Source organism: Vicia villosa, unplaced genomic scaffold (genome assembly GCF_029867415.1).
Source record: "Vicia villosa cultivar HV-30 ecotype Madison, WI unplaced genomic scaffold, Vvil1.0 ctg.000181F_1_1_1, whole genome shotgun sequence".
NCBI lineage: Eukaryota > Viridiplantae > Streptophyta > Magnoliopsida > Fabales > Fabaceae > Vicia > Vicia villosa.
The window spans coordinates 452886-477514 of NW_026705054.1; the positions used below are offsets into that span (position 1 = coordinate 452886).

General features: G+C 36.3%; 1 protein-coding gene across 1 annotated transcript; it reads right to left on the bottom strand.

Moving 5' to 3' along the window:
- Positions 1-15036: 15036 nt before the first annotated feature.
- On the bottom strand, positions 15037-16706 carry LOC131625032 (E3 ubiquitin-protein ligase PUB23-like). Its single transcript, XM_058895948.1, has one exon. The coding sequence runs from the start codon at positions 16677-16679 to the stop codon at positions 15348-15350; it is 1332 nt and encodes a 443-aa protein (XP_058751931.1). The 5' UTR covers positions 16680-16706; the 3' UTR covers positions 15037-15347.
- Positions 16707-24629: the final 7923 nt, after the last annotated feature.

The following is a 24629-nucleotide window of genomic DNA, read 5'->3' on the forward strand; positions in this document are numbered from 1 at the left end:
ATTTTTGACTCAACTTGAACCTCTCTCTTCGTCCTTCATAATTCATCACAGAAAACTTCAACAAAAATCTCTCGAACCTTCTTCATCACCAACAAATCTTCATGACCTCCACCATCAATCTCCCTCGTTCTGCAACCGCGTTCATCACATCACAACAAAGAAAAGAGTAGAAGAAGAAGAATTCACGAGGAGAAGAAGAAACTGAAACGAAAATTGACATAGCAGAAAACCAAGAAAGAACCACGACAAGTGTATCGATTCGCATCACTCATCTGCAACAATAACAATCGTCATCGTCTCCATGGCATAGGTGCAACCTTCGATCTTCAATCGGCTTCAACATCGCCAATCACTGCGATCACATTACGCGGAAGAATCCGAATGGAAAAGGAAAGAAGGCTTAGGTTTGTTTTCGAAGAAAGAGGTAATGAGATGAGCAAGATTGGATAGGCGGAGATATAGGTGGTGATATTCACACCGGTGGCCGGGGAGTTCGTTGTTTCCACTGGAGAAGGTGGAGTGCTCTGTCGGTGCCGTCGTGAGAAGAAGAGGAAGAGAAGTTTGTCTTCAGAAAAATATCAAAGGTCACACATTTGACCTAATCCCTTTCTAATTTCTTTTTTAATTAATGTAGTAATTGATTTTGATTTTTCAATTAAGTATAAAGTTTGCTTTAATCTGAGTTTAATGTGATGAATTGGTAGATTAATGGACCATAAGAGATTAATTGAATCTGATTAGGAAATCTAGATGAACCAAATGCTTTGGGCCACCGAATTACTGAATGCACACCCCTGAGGCCCATGCTATCCATTTTTGACAAGCAAAATCTGTAAACAAAAACGCCCCTGGGCCTTGATATGACTGGGCCTTGCGCCCAGGTTGCTCCATCACACCATGTATTTCAATTCACACCCCCTGGTTCCATTATTTAGGTAATTAGATTTTTGCCATTTCTTTTTAGTAATTAAAACTAATTTTTTACCATTAGTTTTAGACCTTTAGTACTAATTTTGATATAAGAATAATCACAAAAATACTAGTTTAGGCTAATTCTCTTTTGGTTAATTAGAATTCATCATTTTCTTCACAAAAAACCATAAAAATAAATAGTGTCTTTTAATTCAATTTTAACACTAAATTTTGAATCATTTGTTTTCATGTTTTGATGCTATATCTCAAGTCATTCCTTTAGTTAATTTTGCACTAATTTTGTATCATGCTTACTTGTGATTTTTTACTTGTAGCTTTATCTTGTAATTTCACTTGTATATTCCCATAATCTTAGGACTCATAATTCATAACCTTTAGGCTAGTTTTCCCTTAAATCCTAACACTTAGGTATAATCATAACATTAAGCTAGTTATTCATTTTAGGCTAGTTTTCTTCTCCTTTTTCTTTTCAACTTTAAAACATTAATAAAGGACGACGCGAATCATGCTAATGCCTTTTCTTTAGTGTGAAAGAAATGATTGGGGCGTAGGCCCCGATGTATGTTCTTTCCCACTTAGCGGAAGAGAAATGATTGAGGCGTAGGCCTCGGTGTATTTCTTAACCGTTATTTAGAGAAACGATTGTGGCGTAGGCCTCGATGTGCATTCTCTAATTATTCAAAAACTGTATTTCATTTAGAGAAACGATTGTGGCGTAGGCCTCGATGTGCATTCTCTAAATATTCAAAAAAACTCCTTTTTTATGGCATGATTCAAGTCATAAATTAATTTCCCTTAAAAGACACCTAACCAAAAACATTTCAAAATATCTAATAAAGGCTAAGACCTAAACAAAGTAAGGAAGTGATGCGAAGCCTTGTAGTGGGTTTTCGTCCATCATGGAATTACACCTAAAAGACACAAACCAATTTTCTCTCTTCTCTCTCTTGCCTCCGAGGCATTCTTTCTCTTGCCTTCAGGGCATTCTTCCTCCTAATCGGACACGTTATTTCCGCTCCATTCCCAGCTTAAGACTCCAGAGGTCGAGCAGCGGAGTGCGAATGTAATTGTTCAACTAAAAAACACAAAAACAAACAAAAAACTAAAGAGCCGAACTACGGCGCTCTGATTCCTGAAAAGGATACGTAGGCATTAGGTCGCGGGGCCTAAGCGAGCACAACTATTTATAAACCTTATTTTCCCCGTGTTTCTTTTTTTCATTTGCATTCATTCATTTAGTAATTAAGCCTTAGATTTATACACCCTTAGATAGAAACAAACATAGGTGGATACCATCGAGTACGATGGGCGTGAGGGGTGCTAGCACCTTCCCCTTGCGTAACCGACTCCCGTACCCTATCTCTGGTCGCAAGACCTTTTCTTATCCATTTCTTATTCCAGGTTTTCTGATATTCCTTTCCCGCTTTGGGATAAATATATTGGTGGCGACTCTGTTCATCATTTTCGCGAGCGTGCGACAGAAGACTTTGAAACGGGTTGTAATGAGTTTTACGACTTGCCCTAATTTTGAGATTTTTGAGAGTTTTGAAACCCTTATGCTTTCACTCTTTTTTTTTCGTTTTTCCATGATGCTGCATATGTTGTGTTTATATAGTGGATGCATTTAGGTCATGAATGGGCTTGGACCTTTGCCTCATAAGTTGTCTTGGAATTTTTTAAGGAAAAACATAAGTTTAATCCTTCTATTTTTGGATATCTTTTTACACCACCATGCTAGCACGAATTTGGATCTTCATGGGGCTTCTCTTGGGCCTTTGGATGATTAAAATAGAAGCTTTAGGGTTTACTTCATTATTTTATGATTTTACTCAATTTATTTATCCTTTAAATGGAATAAAATCCAAATAAATCAAATAAATGTCATAAAAAAAGGGAATAAATTTATGGGATCTTATTTAGGTCACCAACATGTTTAAGGTCCAAAACTTAGCCCCATTAACTCAAAAATACAAAATTGTCCAATTGTGGTTTCATGTTTTTCTTGAAAATCGATCAACTTGTACCACGCGTATCTCTCTCATTTTTAATCACATGAAGGTGTTCTCATACTCTTTAGAAAGCTCAAAGAGTCCTTTAAACACCCTTTTTGGTTTCATCTCAATTGAGTTTACCATGTCCAAGTTATGAGCTTTGAGAAAAAATGACTTTTTTGCGATCCTTTAGAAGGACCTGTAATGTGTTGGCTCGTATCTCTCAAATGAAGCATTTTTGGCCTTGGCATGTGAGAGACAAAAATGTAGAGAATTCAATTTCCTTCAAATTTAGCTTTGGATGGAAAATTTCTGATGTTCCATGTGGGAGTTATGGCCGGTCAAAGTTCAGTTGACTTTTTCCTTAAAAACCCTAATTTAGAAACTCAGGTTCTTGATGATTCTGGAGCTTTTCTTGATGAATCATGATCAATCCTTGATCAAATGATGAATAGTACTCCATAATGAGGATGTTGACCAAAAATCAGAAGTTTTGACTGTAGTTTGTCCATAGTTTGACTTTTTAGGTCAACTAGTCGATTATTGATCGTTTGAGCAGTTGACTGAGTAATCTTTTGAATCAGGGCTTGAAACTTGGCCTGAGGATACTATGAGGCATATGAGAGACCATGAAGTCCACTTGAGGTATCAGAAGTTGATTTTTCTTAGAAAGAAACAAAACCCTAGTTTAGGAGGAGAGTGAACATGCTTGCAATTGGGTATTGTAACACCCGTATAATTTTAATATTAATTTAATTGGAATATTGAATTAATAATTAGAATTATAAAGATCTCGTGAAAATAATGAATAAATAATGGTTTATGGCATTTGGGCCACATGAGGAAATAGTAAAGATGGGGGTGTGGTTTAGTAAAACTTTCACTAATCTCAATATTATTATTTTTCATAAAATAATTGGGAATTGGGAAGAAAGAACGTGAAAGAACAGAAGTTGGAACGAGGAACGTGACGGAGAACTGTAGAGGGAGAGACCAAGAACCAAGACTATTATCCGAGGTAAGGGGAGACTCTCCGTTTAATCTCTTTTATCGTATTATAGGTGATAGTATGGATTAGGAGTATGGTTGGATCCATTGATTCTATATTCTGAATTGTTATTTGTGTTCATCATTGAAATTTGGACTGTTAATCCCTAATAACTGATAGATTCAGGGTATGATGAATGAAATTGATTATAGAATCATATATTGTGGTTGTGGATGAATTCGTATGCTGTTTAGATGTGAATTTTCTGGTTTTTAGACTCAAAATCGTGGACTGGTATGAGTAAAAACGAATAGGTTTTTGGACTGTTACGAAGTTGCAGGTTCTGGGCAATTTTTCTGGTATTTCGCGTATGAAACAGTGCCATACGCGTATGGGATGAGGTCATACGCGAATGAGGGACATTCCCCAAGGGCTATACGCGTATGATACGCAGCTGCCCTGTCCCAAAGTACCTTGTGCTGGTGAATTGCGTATGAGAGCGTATGAGGATGCTCATACGCGTATGGAATTTTAACAGAGGAAGTTGATCTGATGATACGCGTATGGCAAGGCTGATACGCGTATGAGGTTGTTTTTAGGCCATTTTTGACTCTGAGGAAATGCGTATGATACGCGTATGGACGCGTATGGACTTGATGATACGCGTATGGCTTCTGTATGTGAAATTTCTGTTTTGTGATTTTTTTGGAAAGTTCAATGATGTGTAACTTTCAATCTGTAGGCCTATTTTGTATGCTGTTTGAGACTGTGTAAACCTTGTGATGTGATTCTGTGGTTTACTGATGATTGATTGTATTGAATGATGTTAATGTATATATGAACATGCTTAGTAATGATGATGATGATGATGAAATGAGTATAGATGATGCTACTCATAGAATGGTAATGATGAAAGTATGTTATATATATGTTTGCATGCATTCATGTTCATTTGATGAGGGCTGTATCTTAATGATAAGAGGATACAGTGAAGGGCAAGATTCCCATTGTGTGGAATCTGTGCTGGCAGGGCCGTATCTGGATGATGATAGATCAGTCGGTGGATGATTTCCACTGGTGATGTTGGTACCACATGCATAGTGTCAGTTTCATACATGTGCATGACTTGTTTTTAATATGATGATATATGTTATATGACGACTTGTCTGTTTATTTGTGGATGTGTGAATGATGATTTGTCTGAATATGAAACAATTGGGTGAATGATATAACTATGATATGTTATTATTTATGATGCAATAACATTGGTTAACTGTGATGAGACTCACCCTTACTTGTTGTCATTTTCAGATTGAGGATAGCGGCGCGACTTGGTGAGGATTAGCTCATAAGTCGGTTATTAGTTATCGAGTCGGTGTCATGCTCTGGTAGTTGTAACACTGGGAACGCGTTGTTTTGGAGTTTTGGATTATAACTCTATTTTGTTTTGTTATTTGAAGTCTTATACATTAAATGATGAATGCTGACTTGATGAATTAATTCCGCTGTGCAAAACATGACTTTGGTTAATGAGTTATAATTTCAGACGTTTCAGTGAATGCATGACATGTACCAATGTGATTTTCTTTACTTATGAATTGTGACACCTCTTGCATGCTTACTCTGATTTAATAATTTTTTAATTGCCGTGGGTTATTAGAGGGGTGTTACAATAGTGGTATCAGAGCATAGTCGGTCGTTGTGACCAGATTCTTTGCGTCTTAGTGTCAGTCTTTCCTGTGTATGCGATTAATACGAGTTATTGTCGATACTTTTGTTTTGACTGGATTGTTTGTGCTAAGCAGAACAATGGCTGGAAGAGGAGGAAGAAATGATGATGCTATCGCTGAGGCTCTGGGCATGATTGCTGGTGTGCTGGGAGGGAATGCCAATGGAGCTGCGATTGGTGCTGACAGGCAGCTGAACAGTTTTCAGAGGAACAATCCTCCATTGTTCAAAGGTACGCATGATCCTGAAGGTGCTCAGAAATGGCTTAAGGAGATCGAGAGGATTTTCAGAGTCATTGACTGTGCTGAGGATCTCAAGGTGAGGTATGGTACTCATATGTTATCTGAGGAGGCTGATGACTGGTGGATGTCAACCAGAGCTGAACTGGATGCTGATGGTACAACAATTACTTGGACTGTATTTAGAAGGGAATTCCTGAGGAGGTATTTTCCTGAAGACGTCAGGGGCAGAAAGGAAGTTGAATTTCTGGCACTGGTTCAAGGCAATATGTCGGTACCAGAGTATGCGGCCAAGTTTGTGGAACTGGCAAGGTACTATGTGCACTACAATGAGGATGAAGCCAGTGAGTTCTCGAAATGTGTCAAATTTGAGAATGGTCTTCGTGATGAGATCAAGCAAGGTATCAGGTACCAGAGAATCCAGAGATTTGTTGACCTTGTAGATTGTAGTAGAATCTTTGAGGAAGATAACATCAAGATGAAGTCATCTCACTCTCGCGAGTTGGTTGACAAGAAAGGAAAGAAACATATGGATAGAGGTAAGCCATATGGTAGAGGCAAAGCTGCTGATTGGAAGAAACCCAGTGGGGGAGATTCCAGTGCTCGTATCAGATGTTACAATTGTGGCGAGATGGGACATCGTAGGAATGAGTGCAAGCTTGATCAGAAGAAATGTTACAAGTGCGACCAAGTGGGTCATATTGCTGCTGATTGCAAGAAGAGGGTTGTGACTTGTTATAACTGTGGTGAAGAGGGTCACATCAGTCCGAATTGTCCTAAGCCGAAGAAGAACCAATCAGGAGGAAAGGTTTTTGCTTTGACCGGGTCAGAGACTACTCCAGATGACAGGTTGATTAAAGGTACGTGTTTCATTCATGGCACACCTTTAGTTGCAATTATTGATACTGGAGCAACTCATTCTTTTATTTCTTTGGATTGTGCTGAGAGATTAAATCTTGAAATATCTGACATAAATGGAAGTATGGTTATTGACACTCCTGCGTCGGGTTCAGTAACTACTTCGTCTGCATGCCTGAATTGTCCGGTTGACATTTTTGGTAGAGAATTCGGGATGGACTTAGTGTGCCTTCCGTTGAAGCAACTCGATGTAATCCTGGGAATGAACTGGTTGGAATTCAACCGTGTTCATATCAACTGTTTTACGAAGACGGTAATTTTTCCTGAAGAGGTTAGTTTTGATAGTCTGGAAATGATAGCTAGGCAAGTGAATGAGGCTATCGAGGATGGTGCAACAGTGTTTATGTTGTTCGCATTGATGGATGTGAAAGAAAAAGTGGCGGGTAGCGAGTTACCTGTGGTATGTGAATTTCCAGAAGTTTTTCCAAAAGAAGTGAATGAATTGCCACCGGAAAGAGAAGTGGAGTTTTCTATTGATTTGGTTCCAGGAACTAGTCCAGTGTCGATGGCACCGTATCGTATGTCGCCGTCTGAATTGGCTGAACTCAAGAAGCAGTTAGAGGAATTGCTTGAGAAGAAATTTATTCGTCCTAGTGTTTCGCCATGGGGTGCGCCTGTGTTGCTGGTAAAGAAGAAAGAGGGTTCCATGAGGCTGTGTGTGGATTACAGACAATTGAACAAGGTTACTATCAAAAATCGGTATCCATTGCCAAGGATTGATGATTTGATGGACCAGTTGGTTGGAGCACGTGTGTTTAGTAAGATTGATCTGAGGTCTGGGTATCATCAGATACGTGTGAAAGATGACGATATTCAGAAGACTGCTTTTAGAACGAGGTATGAACATTATGAGTATTCTGTGATGCCGTTTGGAGTTACTAATGCACCTGGTGTTTTTATGGAATATATGAACAGGATCTTTCATCCTTATCTCGACAAGTTTGTAGTGGTGTTTATAGACGATATCCTGATATATTCCAAGAGTAAGGAAGAACATGCAGAGCATCTCAGAACTGTGTTAGAGCTGTTGAAAGAGAAGCAACTTTTTGCCAAACTGTCGAAGTGTGAATTCTGGTTAGAGGAAGTCACTTTTCTTGGGCATGTGATTTCTAAGAATGGTATTGCTGTTGACCCTACAAAGATAGAAGCTGTGTCTCAGTGGGAAGCCCCGAAGTCAGTGTCGGAGATTCGTAGTTTTCTTGGTCTTGCGGGTTACTACAGAAAGTTCATTGAAGGATTTTCAAAGTTAGCATTGCCGTTAACTAAACTAACTAGGAAGGGACAAGCTTTTATTTGGGATGCCAAGTGTGAAGAAGGATTCCAAGAGCTGAAGAGGAGGTTGACTAGTGCTCCTGTTTTGATTTTGCCGAATCCGACATAATCATTTGTGGTTTATTGTGATGCGTCACTGATGGGTCTAGGCGGTGTATTGATGCAGAATCAACAAGTAGTCGCTTATGCGTCGAGACAACTCAAAGTGCATGAAAGGAACTATCCGACCCATGATTTAGAGTTAGCAGCTGTAGTTTTTGTTTTGAAGTTGTGGCGGCACTATTTGTATGGTTCGAGATTTGAGGTATTCAGTGATCATAAGAGTCTGAAGTATCTCTTCGATCAGAAAGAGTTGAATATGAGGCAGAGAAGGTGGTTAGAATTTTTGAAAGATTATGATTTTGGTTTGAATTACCATCCTGGTAAGGCAAACGTCGTGGCTGATACATTGAGTAGGAAGACCTTGCATATGTCTATGCTAATGGTGAAGGAATTGGATTTGATTGAACAATTCAGAGACTTGAGTTTAGTGTGTGAAGGTACTCCTACTAGTGTCAAATTAGGTATGCTGAAGCTGACTAGTGGTATTCTTGAAGAAATCAGAGAAGGTCAGAAAGCTGATGTTGGATTGATTGATAAGTTGACTTTGATCAATCGAGGCAAGAGTGGTGAATTCAGAGTCGACAAGAATGGTATACTGAGGTTTGGTGACCGAGTTTGTGTTCCTGATATTGATGAACTACGGAAGCGTATTTTGGAAGAAGGACACCGTAGTGGACTGAGCATTCATCCCGGCGCTACCAAGATGTATCATGATTTGAAAAAGTTGTTTTGGTGGCCTGGTATGAAGAAAGAAGTTGCTGAGTTTGTGTACTCTTGTTTGACTTGCCAGAAGTCGAAGATTGAGCATCAGAAACCATTTGGGTTGATGCAACCGATGTTTATTCTTGAGTGGAAGTGGGATAGCATATCAATGGATTTTATTTCGGGTTTGCCGAGAACTGTCAGAAATTGTGAAGCTATCTGGGTCGTGGTAGACAGATTGACGAAGTCTGCACATTTTATACCGGTGAGAATGGATTATCCGATGGAGAAGCTAGCTCAGTTGTATATTGAGAAGATAGTTAGTCTACATGGTATTCCTTCAAGTATCGTGTCAGACAGAGATCTGAGGTTTACGTCTAAATTCTGGGAAGGTTTACAGAAAGCTTTGGGTACTAAGTTGAGATTGAGTTCTGCTTATCATCCGCAGACTGATAGACAGACTGAGAGGACGATTCAGTCGCTAGAGGATTTGTTGCGCGCTTGTGTGTTAGAAAAAGGAGGCACTTGGGATAGTTATCTGCCTTTGATTGAGTTTACCTACAACAACAGTTATCATTCGAGTATCGGTATGGCTCCGTTTGAGGCTTTGTATGGTAGAAGGTGTAGGACGCCGTTGTGTTGGTACAAATCTGGTGAGAGTGCTGTGATTGGTCCAGAAATTGTACAACAGACTACGGAGAAGATTAAGATGATTCAGGAGAAGATGAAAGCTTCTCAGAGTCGTCAGAAGAGTTATCATGACAAGAGGAGGAAAACGCTTGAGTTTCAAGAGGGAGACCATGTGTTTATGAGAGTTACTCCTATGACAGGTATTGGTCGGGCATTGAAGTCAAAGAAGTTGACTCCGCGTTTTATTGGACCGTTCCAGATTTCTGAAAGAGTGGGAGAAGAGACATATCGTGTCGCTTTACCACCGACGCTTGCAAACTTGCATGATGTGTTTCATGTGTCTCAGTTGAGGAAATATATTTCAGATCCGTCCCATGTGATCCAAGTAGATGATGTACAGGTGAAAGACAACTTGACGGTTGAGACTTTACCTGTGAGGATAGAGGACCGAAGGCTGAAACAATTGCGGGGCAAGGAAATAGCTTTGGTCAGAGTAGCTTGGGGAGGACCAGCTGAGGGAAATTTTACTTGGGAGCTAGAGAGTCAGATGAAAGACTCTTATCCAGAACTTTTTACCTGAGGTATGTTTTCGAGGACGAAAACTCTTTTAGTGGGGGAGAGTTGTAACACCCGTATAATTTTAATATTAATTTAATTGGAATATTGAATTAATAATTAGAATTATAAAGATCTCGTGAAAATAATGAATAAATAATGGTTTATGGCATTTGTGCCATATGAGGAAATAGTAAAGATGGGGGTGTGGTTTAGTAAAACTTTCACTAATCTCAATATTATTATTTTTCATAAAATAATTGGGAATTGGGAAGAAAGAACGTGAAAGAACAGAAGTTGGAACGAGGAACGTGACGGAGAATTGTAGAGGGAGAGACCAAGAACCAAGACTTTTATCCGAGGTAAGGGGAGACTCTCCGTTTAATCTCTTTTATCGTATTATAGGTGATAGTATGGATTAGGAGTATGGTTGGATCCATTGATTCTATATTCTGAATTGTTATTTGTGTTCATTATTGAAATTTGGACTGTTAATCCCTAATAACTGATAGATTCAGGGTATGATGAATGAAATTGATTATAGAATCATATACTGTGGTTGTGGATGAATTCGTATGCTGTTTAGATGTGAATTTTCTGGTTTTTAGACTCAAAATCGTGGACTGGTATGAGTAAAAACGAATGGGTTTTCGGACTGTTACGAAGTTGCAGGTTCTGGGCAATTTTTCTGGTATTTCGCGTATGAAACAGTGCCATACGCGTATGGGATGAGATCATACGCGTATGAGGGACATTCCCCAAGGGCTATACGCGTATGATACGCAGCTGCCCTGTCCCAAAGTACCTTGTGCTGGTGAATTGCGTATGAGAGCGTATGAGGATGCTCATACGCGTATGGAATTTTAACAGAGGAAGTTGATCTGATGATACGCGTATGGCAAGGCTGATACGCGTATGAGGTTGTTTTTAGGCCATTTTTGACTCTGAGGAAATGCGTATGATACGCGTATGAGGGATGGTGATACGCGTATGGACGCGTATCGACTTGATGATACGCGTATGGCTTCTGTATGTGAAATTTCTGTTTTATGATTTTTTTGGAAAGTTCAATGATGTGTAACTTTCAATCTGTAGGCCTATTTTGTATGCTGTTTGAGACTGTGTAAACCTTGTGATGTGATTCTGTGGTTTACTGATGATTGATTGTATTGAATGATGTTAATGTATATATGAACATGCTTAGTAATGATGATGATGATGATGAAATGAGTATAGATGATGCTACTCATAGAATGGTAATGATGAAAGTATGTTATATATATGTTTGCATGCATTCATAGTCATTTGATGAGGGCTGTATCTTAATGATGAGAGGATACAGTGAAGGGCAAGATTCCCATTGTGTGGAATCTGTGCTGGCAGGGCCGTATCTGGATGATGATAGATCGGTCGGTGGATGATTTCCACTGGTGATGTTGGTACCACATGCATAGTGTCAGTTTCATACATGTGCATGACTTGTTTTTAATATGATGATATATGTTATATGACGACTTGTCTGTTTATTTGTGGATGTGTGAATGATGATTTGTCTGAATATGAAACAATTGGGTGAATGATATAACTATGATATGTTATTATTTATGATGCAATAACATTGGTTAACTGTGATGAGACTCACCCTTACTTGTTGTCATTTTCAGATTGAGGATAGCGGCGCGACTTGGTGAGGATTAGCTCATAAGTCGGTTATTAGTTATCGAGTCGGTGTCATGCTCTGGTAGTTGTAACACTGGGAACGCGTTATTTTGGAGTTTTGGATTATAACTCTATTTTGTTTTGTTATTTGAAGTCTTATACATTAAATGATGAATGTTGACTTGATGAATTAATTTCGCTGTGCAAAACATGACTTTGGTTAATGAGTTATAATTTCAGACGTTTCAGTGAATGCATGACATGTACCAATGTGATTTTCTTTACTTATGAATTGTGACACCTCTTGCATGCTTACTCTGATTTAATAATTGTTTAATTGCCGCGGGTTATTAGAGGGGTGTTACAGGTATCATATGAGCCCGATGAGACTGCTTGAGCCAAGATATCTAAAAATGTGATGGGCGAATTTCGGGGTATGACACTTCCGCTACAGTAAGATACTAATTGTTTGTTATATGTAGGGGTGGCAAAACAGGCCCGGCCCGCGGGAAAAGTCCGTTTTACCCGCACTTTTTCGCGGGGCGGGGTAAAGTTTTAGGCCCGCTCTCTTTAAAGTGCCCGCCCCGCCCCGCCCCGTTTTTTTGTGGGCTTTTGCGGGAATTTGTTTTTTCATAGAATTTTACTATTTTTAGGACTAAAAAGCCGAATGCCTGCGGGCTTTCCCCGCCCCGCCCTCACTTTTTTGCGGGGCGGGGCAAGGGTTTAGACCCGCACTCTTAAAAAAGCCCGCCCCGCCCCGTTTTTCGCGGGCTTTTGTGGGGCGGGCATGCCCGTTTGCCACCCCTAGTTATATGTATCAATAATTATCTATCAGATAGTTTTATACATCAAAGCATAGAGCGCTACAGTACAAATATAGTTAAGGCGACACTATACTATGTACTAAGTGGTTATACCTTATCAAATTGTTATTTACCAATTGTCATCTTTATCAAAAACATAGACAATGTACATGACGCTACAGGATGTAAAATATTAAATTAGGTTCTCAATCATCTCTCAATTTCACCAATATATCAATTTCAAACACAATTAATCATCTCACATTAAGGATTGTCATCAAAACCTAACAATTACAAAACTATGAAATTTTAGGGATTTCATTCTAAACATGTTTCTACCCATCATACATTATCATACAATCTCAATAACCATGTAAAAACCCACCCTTACATAATATTCATCATAAACCCCATTATAGAGTCATAACCCCACCTTTACCTTAGTTTGAAAACCGCTCTAATATCCGATCGAGTGCAAGCCTTTGCCCCTTTGTCTTTTTTCTCAGCAATATCAATTCCTTCTGTCAGCCAAAACCTCATTCCTCTTTTGTATGCAACTTCGCTTCACGATTTATTCCCAGCCAAAACCTTATTCTCCACAGAAACCTAATTTTCATATATTCTTTCTATTCCTTTAATCCAATAAATCCAAATAATAATAATATAATTACTATTATTCCAATAATACTCTTGGGCTTAATATTACACCTCCAAATTGCTTCATACCACCCACCACTAAACCAACTTAAATAAATAAAAGTCCAATAATAATATTATTTCTAATATTATTTCTCTAACATATCAAACCTTATTAATCTCCGATTAACCGACTAAATAATCCAATTATGCCGATAATTCTCAAACTTCGACTAAATTCCAATAACTAAATCCTCAAATAATTTAATTAAATAATTAATTAAATTCGGGGCGTTACACCCTGCATGGATTAGGCTCATGCAACAATCTGCCCTAGGAATATGTAACTTCAACGAGTAGTTAGATTCCTTAGATTAGGTCTTTATGAGAGGAACCTTTTTGTAGCCTCTTGGATCATATGTCTGTTTGAGATTTATTAAGCATATTATTATTATTATTATCTTATTTAATTGTTCTTGAGTTTAATGCTTTCCGTTCATTTACGAGCGCTACGAATAGATATAGATGCGTACGAATTTCTTATTGTTAGTCTACTTATCTGATCTAGGGAAATTATTCAACTTTGTAATTAACTAGGAATAGTTAGTTATTGAGTAAATTAGTGAGTTGTACACCAAGGAATTAGATGCATGTGTCTTGTTAATTTTCTGTAGGATAATAATATAATTGTAATTCGATTAATACACAGTTCATCAACAGATAAATTAGGGGATTTGAAATAAAGATCTAATCATCACCATTCATTATCGTACTATAATCCGAAAATTTTCTCGTCTTATATTCGTAACCAAATCATTATTAAAATACCTCTGTTGTTATTATTTTAATTCACACGTAGTTACCTAGTTTTAATTTGCAATTGATGTGGAGACGAACTTATAAATTTTATTACTTTGATACGTTTAGTACACTTGCTAAAGTGCCATCATGAAACAAAGTAAGTGAGCTCAAGCAATCTCTATACCCTAATGAAATAATGCGAGAATGAAAGAAAATCTGGACTTCAATCTCATAAGAAGGATAGATCAAACAAGCAAAACCAATATTAGTAAAAAAAATCGTTTGAGATTGTTTCGAAGACAACACGAAGTGCTCTCGAGAAACGATTAATAGAAAAATAAAACATATTCTTGAAGCTCATAGGAAAATGACAAAAAAAAAAACTTCGGAAAGTCCTTTATATCTGGCTCTAGCACTTAGGGTCATGCGAGCAAAAACTCGCTACTAACGGTGGATAGCTTCTCAGAACAAAGCACTCAAGCAATCTAAGGAGGTGTAACGTTGCTGTTTGTCAATAAAAAAGTGTCAATCTCTTAGAGATGTGTTACAACTTCCAAGAGTAGCACTTAATGCATCCATTCCCCTAAAGCAGCAGCGTTCCATCTAAGACGTTCACAAACTCTCGCCCTACAACGCTTGGACAAGGACTGAGGGGGCAATTATTTTAAGTCAGCCGCAAAACCCAATAAGCAAATGCCGGAATAGCAAAATAAGCGAGTATTGCATGAAGAGTAATCAGCCTCATTTTTCTCTGCGTCACAAAATATCTATCACGAGAAGGGGACAACTTCTCTACCCATCATAAAAAGTTAGGTAGTGTACCTTCAACAAATCACATTGCATCATTTAGTTTTATCTTATTTAATTAATTATTAAATAGTATTTTTTTTTTTTGTTTCCAAGACATTTTACATTAAAGGTAACTTTACTCAACTTTTTGAGTTGGGTAGATAAGAATTCACCTCACCAGAATATCATGTCAATCTCTCAAAATCCATCATACCGTTGACCGCACCCACAAATTTAAGCAACACAAATTTATGTAAAACTCAAAATACAGTATCATAATACTACTCCCTACGAAATGAATCCTTACATCATTTTAAGCAACACAAATTAAAGTAAAACTCAAAAACAAATTAAATTAAAACAAGTAACAAAATTGTCCTGATAAACTTTGTTGTATCAGTACACATACTGCTCTAATTCACAATAAACAACCCCGATTTGTTTCCAACCCATTCTTCATGTGAGAGATATTATTTTATGTACAGACTCCAGACCTATCCCTTGTTCTATCTAATCAACCTTCTTTAAACAAATATATTTTCTATACAAAAAATTAATAAAGAAAAAAGGGTAAACAATGTAAAAAAGACCCTCTAATTTTTCAAGTACTTGATGATGGATAAGAAGAAAGCAATTGAGTAGGTACACAATGAGAATTCCTCCAACACTTTGCATGAAGTTTAAGAATCTCCCTTGCTTTCTCCTTAGCCTTATTTCCACTATCAACTTGAAGAACCAAACAAAGCTTAGCAACAACTCCTATTTGCAGCATTTCTTGAACAACTATATGTGTTGCAGAGAATCTTGCAACTGATAGAAGAATCCTCACTGCTCTATCATTAGCCATTGTTGAAATCCTCAAAATCTTTTTTGAAACAATTGCTAAACCACATCCATGGCTTAAAAGTTCATATCTTCCATCAGCACTTTGACATAACATCTCCAAAAGCACCAAAATCATCTCACATGGCTTCCTTTCTTTACAATCAAGAAGAAGTTCTATCAAAACTTGAACACAGCCAGATTCCACTGCTCTCATTCTATTTCTCCCAATTTCAACGAGCTGAATTAAAGTTTGTAGTGTTGCTTTCGACGCTTTTTTTGATATCTGATCTTTAAGAAGCTGAACTAGTTCGATGAAAAACTCGGTTTTTAGATTGGCTAGTTTTGATGGATCAGCAACCTTTGACATAGATTTCAACAAAAAAACTGCGTATGTTCTTGAATCATTATTACCCTTTTGCATTAATCTCAATAAAGAGTCTAAAAATTCTCCATTTTTGAAGTTCAGAAGAGTTTTCAAACCTTGTTCTGTTAAATGAAGATTGTAAAGGATGTTCACTGCTTCATCTTCTGCACCAATATTAAAGCCAAAAGCAAACCCTTCCATATCATCATCATCATCAAGAATGGTAGTTTCAGTTAATTCTGTTGTTGAAGATAAAGATGAACAGCCTGTGCTGTTTTTTGTCACTATTGATGCTAAGAACTCTACAGCACCTGCAGATTCGATACACCGGCGATTCGTTTCGCTCTCGGAAGCTATTGTTTTGAGCTTTCTAAGAGATTGAATAAGCAAATGAGGTGAATCTGAAGAATCAGACGCTTCTTTAAGGTGTTTCTCTATAAGGGTTTTTGTTGTTGGAGGTTTTGGAGTTGGAATCCTTTCAACGCCATAAGAGGAGTTTAAGGTGCACCATGCTTGAATGAGTCTACGAAGAGTGTGGTTTGGTGTGAGAATAATGAGATTTTGATGATCATGTAAGAGTTGCTGTTTCGTGACAGGACATGTATTGTTTTGGGAAGAAAAGAGCCATTTTTCAATGGATTGTCTATCGTAGGTTATGCCAGTAGAGACAGTAACAGGATCGTTCATGAGTTGAAGTGAAATAGGGCATAGAAAAAATGGTGAAACATCGATCTCATGATTCATTGTTGTTGCCTTTTGGTGGAGAGTTGAGAAAATGGTTTGATTTGAGAGAGAGAAAGGTGATGATGTTGTTATTTATAGTTTTCATATTCAAAGCGTGGGAAAGTCAATACACGGAATAACGAGGCTTTTTCATTTATAACAAAAAGGGAAAATTTGTGAGAGCTATGACTTTTCCAAGGGATCATGGGAAAGGTTAAGACCAAAGTTACCTAATGCATGAACTTGAACAAGACAAGGTTAAGTTCCCAGAGTGTATAAATATACCTAATCAGGTGCATGAACTTGAAAATGACAAATTTAAGTTTCCTAGTGTGAATTTTTAGAATACTTAACATTTGATAAATTGTTAATTTGGCCTAACACAACTATGTCTTTGTATTTGAGTTTGAAATCGACTATGCATAATAATGCTGACATGCAGGATTATACAATTGTAATCTTTAAAAGAAAAAAAATAGTAATTCCTCCCCCATTATAATTTTTACATAGAAAAATTACAAATTTTTTCACGTCACATATTTACCCAAATTCGTTTTACTTCTAAGATTAGAGTTGTTCTAATGAAAAAAAAAACTTTAATTAATTTTTTTTATAAGCAATATTGATTATAAGGAATACAGGGGGTACTCAACCCAACAACAAGAAGCGACTGAAGAAAAATTACAACGAAGTCGCATGAATGCAAGTCAATGGATTGATTATCCAAAGCAATCTATTACAACAAGAAAACCCCTCAGTCCTAGAACAAAACCAATCTCAAACTAAAGATTTAGCCAACTCCACGATTTCTCTCAAACTAAAGATTTAGCCAACTCCACGATTTCCCGGACCCCTTTGAGACCGCCTTCAAAAAAAATATCGTTCCGCACTAGCCAAATCGCCCAAACCACTGCAACTAATACTCTATTTCTTTTTTCTTTCCACTATGAGATTTGAATAAATACTTGATTTGACATAATTGACATGAATATCGACGCTAAAAGCTAGATACGAAGATGTGAACATTAGATTGTGTTGTGATAGCGAGACCGATAGGAACGGGAGGAATAAGTCGGTGTGGTGGTCGGACTTAAACTCTCTAAGGAAGGAGTTACCGGAAAATTTTTTCACTAACAATTTTCTTTTTCAGGTGGGAGATGGGCACACAACATCTTTTTGGCATTCTCAGTGGTTGGACGGAGGTCCCTTAAAAAACCGCTTCGAGAATCTCTTTAATTGCTCTTTGTTGCAAAACGTTTCTATCGGAGCCATGGGAGGATGGGTAGCGGGGGAGTGGACATGGGGGGATTTTGGCATTCCAATAACTCATGTACCCGACAACTCAACGGTAACGAATGCTGGAATTTTCTCTGCTACAGGTTTGGGGCTGCACAACAGCACTGGTGTGGGGCTGCACAACAGCACTGCGCCTAGTCTGGGACTGCACAACAACGCTGCCAGAGCTGCTGCCTGCGCGCTGGAGCTGCTCAGCCTTAACTCGGCGCTGACCGCGGCTGCTCTTGATGAATCGCAGCTGGATGCTGCTGTTTGGAGACATGAATCGGATGGTAACTATAGTGTTGCTTCTTGTTACAACTATCTTTGTAGTTATTTGGTTCCGTATGGACCGGCAAATAAATTTGATGGGGCCTTCAAAGACATTTGGAAGGTGGAAGTTCCTTTGAAGGTAAAGGCTTTCGGGTGGCGGTGTTTCATCAACAAAATTCCGACTAAGGAATCTCTTTGGCAAAAAGGTATTCTTTCCAATTCGACGAATATTGATTGTGTTTTTTGTGCCAATAGCAATGAATCTCTCCTCCACTCGTTCTTATCTTGCCGTTATGCCGGAATGGTTTGGAGAGAAATGGCCGAATGGATCGGTGTTCCCTTTAATATCGGTTTAGATTTCAAAGAAAATTTCTTGATTTGGAACTCTTTTTGCCGTTCGAAGAATGTCAAAAAAGGAAAACTTGGTACCGTTTGGCTAGCTACTTTATGGAGCCTTTGGTTGCGAAGGAATGACATGGTCTTTAACAACGGATCATGGAATTCTCGGGATGTCGTTTGGAGCTGCAAAGCGCTCGTCTGGCGGTGGTCTTACATCGGGAAAATTACTCATTCCAATTATAACTTCTTTGAGTTTAGCAATAACCCATTGTTTTACTTAAGTTAGGTTTCAATCGGTCTGTAATTTTCTCTTTTTTGGCTTGTAAGGCTGTATCTTTGACTCTTTGAAGCATCAATATATTTCTTGATTTCAAAAAAAAAAAAAACATCTGAATGCATGAGTATTCCAATCACTTTAATTTATCACATTTGCATAATTTATTTCTTCTATTTTACACAATAAAATTGACTATTGTGACTTTGTTATAAAATTATTATTTTTTATTCATAAATGAAGTAATAATTCCCACTAGAATTGTCTCTTCTCTATTTAAACACCTAATATTTCGAAAGTATAGATTTATTAGTCCGAAAAGAAGAGTGACACTCCGTTCTAAATATTATTTCTATTTTTTTCATGTTTTTCATCAATATGTCAGTTAGGAGGTTGAAAAGAATTGTTAAAATTTAAAGGTAGCTTATGTGGGGTAGGCTAAGTAGTAATGATAAAATCCCCTAGGTTAGTTGGATAGGTGTGTGTAAACGCAAAAAGGCTTGAACTTTGTGACATTCGCTTAGTTAATCCAGCTCTCCAAGAAAAATGGATGCATCATTTGATTTTTGAGACCACCGATTTTTGGAGGAACATTTTGACTGCTAGATATGACATTCACGTTTTCAAATCTCTGAATCGAGGTAGGATGACTAGACTTCAATATGCTTCTCCATAGATGAGAGCATTCTTTCTCCTAGATTCTAAATCTACTGACTCCTCTGAGTGGTTTGTGGATGGCCTGAAGCGGAAGGTGGGATTAAGTATGTTGTCATATTTTTAAGATGATGGATTCTATTTGGTGTAGTTGGACTCCCTCGAAAGTGGTGGTCTTTTTTGGCATTTTCTCTATAATAAGATCCCAACTAGAGTGAATCTGCGTATTAGGTGGGTCATTCTAAATCTCGTTGGTCTTTCTTGTGGGTTATATGATGAGTCTTTAGAGTCAACCTCCCACTTGTTTGTCACTTGTAATATGTCTGCAAATATGTGGTATAAGATCTTTCGATGGTTGGAAAGATAATTGTCTTACCAGGTGACACTTTGTCTCTGTTTATGTTTTCTTCCTTAACCGATTTTGCTAGGATTAAAGGTGAACTTTTTTCATTCTGTGGTGTGGATCTTATGAAAAACTCAGAATAATTTCATCTTTACATGATTGTCGTTTGATGAGGAGGCCATGGAAAATAAAAGTAACCCCCTTACATTGAAATTGTATTTTGGTAGGTCACAAAGGTGTGCTTGTTGTTTTTCAAATTGGCTTGTGGATCTTATTCTATGTTTGTGCCAATGTGTGTCTAATCTCACTTCCATAGATTGCATTTTTTGCTCTAACCATCCGGAATCTTTGGATCATCTTTTCTACCATTGCCATGTCACAAAAGCGGTTTGGAATAGAATCTACACGTGGTTGGGCAATGATGTTAAGATTTCTTTAGAGGAATTCAAGAGCTTTGGAAGCATTCAAGAAAAGGTGAAAAACACCAACATTAAAGCTATTCTAAACACAATATGGATAGCTTTAATTTGGTGTACTTGGAAGATGAGAAATACAATTATTTTTTATAACGGTATTTTTAGTTATGATGAGGTGATATCAAACATCATGTTTTTTTCTTGGAGATGGATTTGTAATAGGGAACCTCATAGTAGGATCTCTTTTTATGATTGGTATAAATTACCATTACTTTGTAACAAAACTTCCTAGTGTGTTCTTGATGTAAGGGTTGCACCCCTAGTGCGATATCTTATATTCAGTTGCTTATTAAAATAAAAGTATGTCTTTTCCTAGATTCTAGCATAGTTCGTTTTGTTGTAATTTTGGTTATCTAAGGCATTGTTGTCTTTTTTTTTTTTATCTTTCTTTCACCGGTAGGCTTTTAGTACATTTCTTATGTCAAGATCGGTATAGTCTGGTTCGGTAGGCTTTTAGTACATTTCTTATGTCAAGATCGGTATAGTCTGGTTCGGGGATCGAACCGTGGTCCTCCCTATTAAGTTCAACGTCAATCACCACTAAACCAATTAGCGATTGATCAATCATTTCTTATTTTTAATTACTCAAGCAGAACATTTCATAATCATGAGAATTTATATCTTTGACCATAATTACATATATATTTTACCTTTTATTAATTTATGTATGTGCATTTATTCAAAAGTTTATTATTTAGTATAATTTGAGCGTTAACTTTACAAATTTAGAAGTATGAACATTCTGTTCATTTTGATTATGTCGCATTTGTATAAATATTTGTTGTTTTATATTAATAACCTTGTGCTTTTAATTTGTGTTGTTAAATTTATTCTAAGTTTTACTTTTAAGTATTCACTTAAATTAAATCCGATTGAAAATTATAAAATATAAGAAAGAGATAAAAAGCACAAGGATAATGTGTAAAAAAAAAAAAGCATAGGGCGTTTGTGATTATTTACCTCATTTTGACTTTGTATTTTGAGTGCAATGGTTTATTTCTCTCTCCACGTTGGGGTTTGACTATTAGCCGACAATTAGAAAATGTTGATTTTATTTAGTCAATAAAAAAAGTTGTGGATGTAATGGAATGCAAAGGAAAGAAACAAAAATTAGATTTATTGAAATTGGAATCATGTGTACATCTAGCAACAACTGCAACGGCCAGCTATCCCAACATCACTCCCTTCCTGCTTACTTGCATATCCCACTTGTCACCGCTTCTTTCACCACCTAATTACGTGTTCATTTTGTGTTTTTTAATAAATACTTAAAATAATATATTTTTTATTTATAGATAAAGTTGTAATAATCATACTTTTATAATAAAAATATTCAATTCATATCACTTTGACAGGTAAGACAAAGAATATTAGCACCAAATTAATGATCTTCAATAATAATACTAATAAACAGGAAATATACTGAAGAAAATAAGACGAAAAAATACGAAAGATTATCTATCAAATTCGATCAAAAAATTTACGCCCGAAAGAGAGAGCAGCTCTCCAATTTATTATACTAAAAAAATTGATAAAAAAATTATAAATGAGTTATAAGAAAATAGTTTTCGCCTTTAAAGTTCTCAAAAACAAACTATACTTTCTACCCAAATGTTTCTAATATCTCTACCCAAGTGTTTCTAATATCTCTAACTCTCAATATATGAATCACTCGAACCTAAAATAACGAGATACATATTTATAATTGTTAAAACCCAACAGATTCATCACAAAGCCCAAAACAAAATCCGTTAATTTTAAAATAAAATATTATTAATATCTTATAGTATCTTTTATATTAATATTAATTTAGATTATTTAGTAATATAAAATATAAGATTAAATATATTTTTGTTCCCTATAAATATCTTAAAATTAACTTTTAATCCTTATAAAAAAATGGCATGACTTAGTCCTTATAAAATTATTTTTGCGTGACGTTTCAGTCCTTCTAAAAGGACTAAAACTATGCGCATAAATAATTTTGTAGGGACTAAAACATGACCTTTATTTTTTATAAGGACTAAAAGTAAAATTTGTTAATTTTGTAGGGACCAAAAACATATTTAACCCTAAAATATATATATATATATATATATATATATATATATATATATATATATATATATATATATATCAAATATTCTAACATCAATAAATAGATCCGCAAACCGAATCGATCAAATTCAATATCCGCAAACCGAATCGGTCAAACCCGATATCCGCAAACTGTACATTCTTGATGGTATTCGACTTTATAATTTTTGGTAATCCGAAAACGTATTTATTTCTTTTCGCCAACAAAGGTTTTAAGACATACTTAAACAAATCACTAAAAATATTAAAAATAATTGTAAGTAGCAATTTTGAATTTTGATAATGGTATCCAACATATCGATATCAATTTGTATGGGTCAAATTGTCACATTATATTTAAATAATATTTAAGCAATTTTAACCAATTTTACTTCTGTGTGAATTCAATAAATAATCTTGTTTTAATCAAAAATAAAAAAGAACTAATGATGGATTGAAATAGCAATCAAGCGCGGTGGAGGATGTTTTCGGCACAGAGGAGCGGTGTGAATCTATAGGGTTAACACTCAAACGCGCTCAAATTTAATGAGTGAATGAGATGTAATTTAAGTGTGAGAGTGAATAATATACTTTAGACTTAGAGCGTGAAGGACCATATAAACGGAAGATGGTTAGAACTATCCTGGATAATCTGACATAGAATAAGTTAGGTAAAATATCTTTTTTGGTCCCGTAAGTTTACCTCAAGGTTTACTTTGGTCCCTTAACTTGGAAAATATTTATATTGGTTCTTTAACTCTTTAAAATATTTCATTGTTGTCCTTCAAGTCTAATTAGCGACGACTTTATCGGTCAATTACTGAGTTTTTCTATCGCTAATCAGACAAAAATGACTAAAATGAAATATTTTGAAAGTTAAGGAACCAATATAAATATTTTTTAAATTAAGAGACTAATGAAATTATTATCAACAATGGCCATGAAATTATTACTAAAATTTAAATGGCAAGTTCATCTAAAACAAATGTGTCCAACAAACTTCTGATCCCATCACTAGTTCCATGCCTTGTATGGTTTGTAGAGGTACAGAACGAAAAATTGATGTGAAAGATATATCCCTTAGCAATGAGCATTGTGTGAATACTGCATTTCTATCAAGAAATTACATGTCACATCTATCACTGGCATGCAACCTTATGCTTATTTTGTTCTTATATACTTATGGTAAATTAATTATGATGAAATTAGATGTAGTAATTGTGCAGTGTTGGTCTTAAATGTATAATCAACTTCTGTTTCTGGATTATAAGCAAATGAAATATTGGAAAATGAATTCAATGTTTTTCTGTTCTTAAATGAAGGTAATGGTACAATGTTGTTCTTAAATGTGGCAATGGCGCAAATCAGAATTCTGGTTAAAATGCAGTTATATATAAACGCATGTGACACATGAATAGAATCTGGATGTGGTACTGATTGCTGAGGCACTCTTGTTTTCTTAGAGGCGGTAGGTTCAAAACTCAATTGCTACAAAAATTTTATCCCTTAGAAGGGACGTAGCGCCACATCGACTATGCTTTGTCAGCTTTGTCTGTGCCACATATACAAAACAGAAGGGGTTGAATTTTTAAAAAAAACTAAAATGTTAAAAACCTATAAACAGGGGTTAAAACTGCATTTAAGCCTTTATTATTTAATGGGTTAATAGTGATTTACCCCCTGCAATACATGCGTGTTTTGATTTACTCGCTTTAAAAAACATTTTAATACCCCCTATAATTTTGGAGTATGCCCCTAAGTGGTAAAAACCAGGGTGGTAAATCAAGAAAAAACTTTTACAGGGGGTAATTTTTGTCATCTGTGGGGCAAAAGACTTAGAATTTTAATATTTCAAGGAAGTTTTTAAAAACTCTTTTTTAAAGGGGGGTGAATCAAAACACGTCTATATTACAAGGGGGTAAATGTTAAAAACCATTTTTTGGAAAAAAAATATCTCAATATCCTGTTTTAGAAGAAATTACGCAACTAACCAGGTTTCAAAAACGACCAAAATCTATGTGCCAACTCAGATGGCGCATGCATGCAAATTTTAGGAGCTGTCGTCAGCTCATATGGCGCATAGGTGTAAAAATGCCACGTTGCGCCATCTCATTTGGCGCATGTACGTGAAAATTAGGAGCATGCGCCAAGTGAAGTGGCGCATAGTTGTATTCCTTTTTTTTTTAAAATAATAAGAATAATTAAGAATAATTAAGAATAAAAGGAAAAAATTGATAATGTTAATTAAAAGTTATGATTAC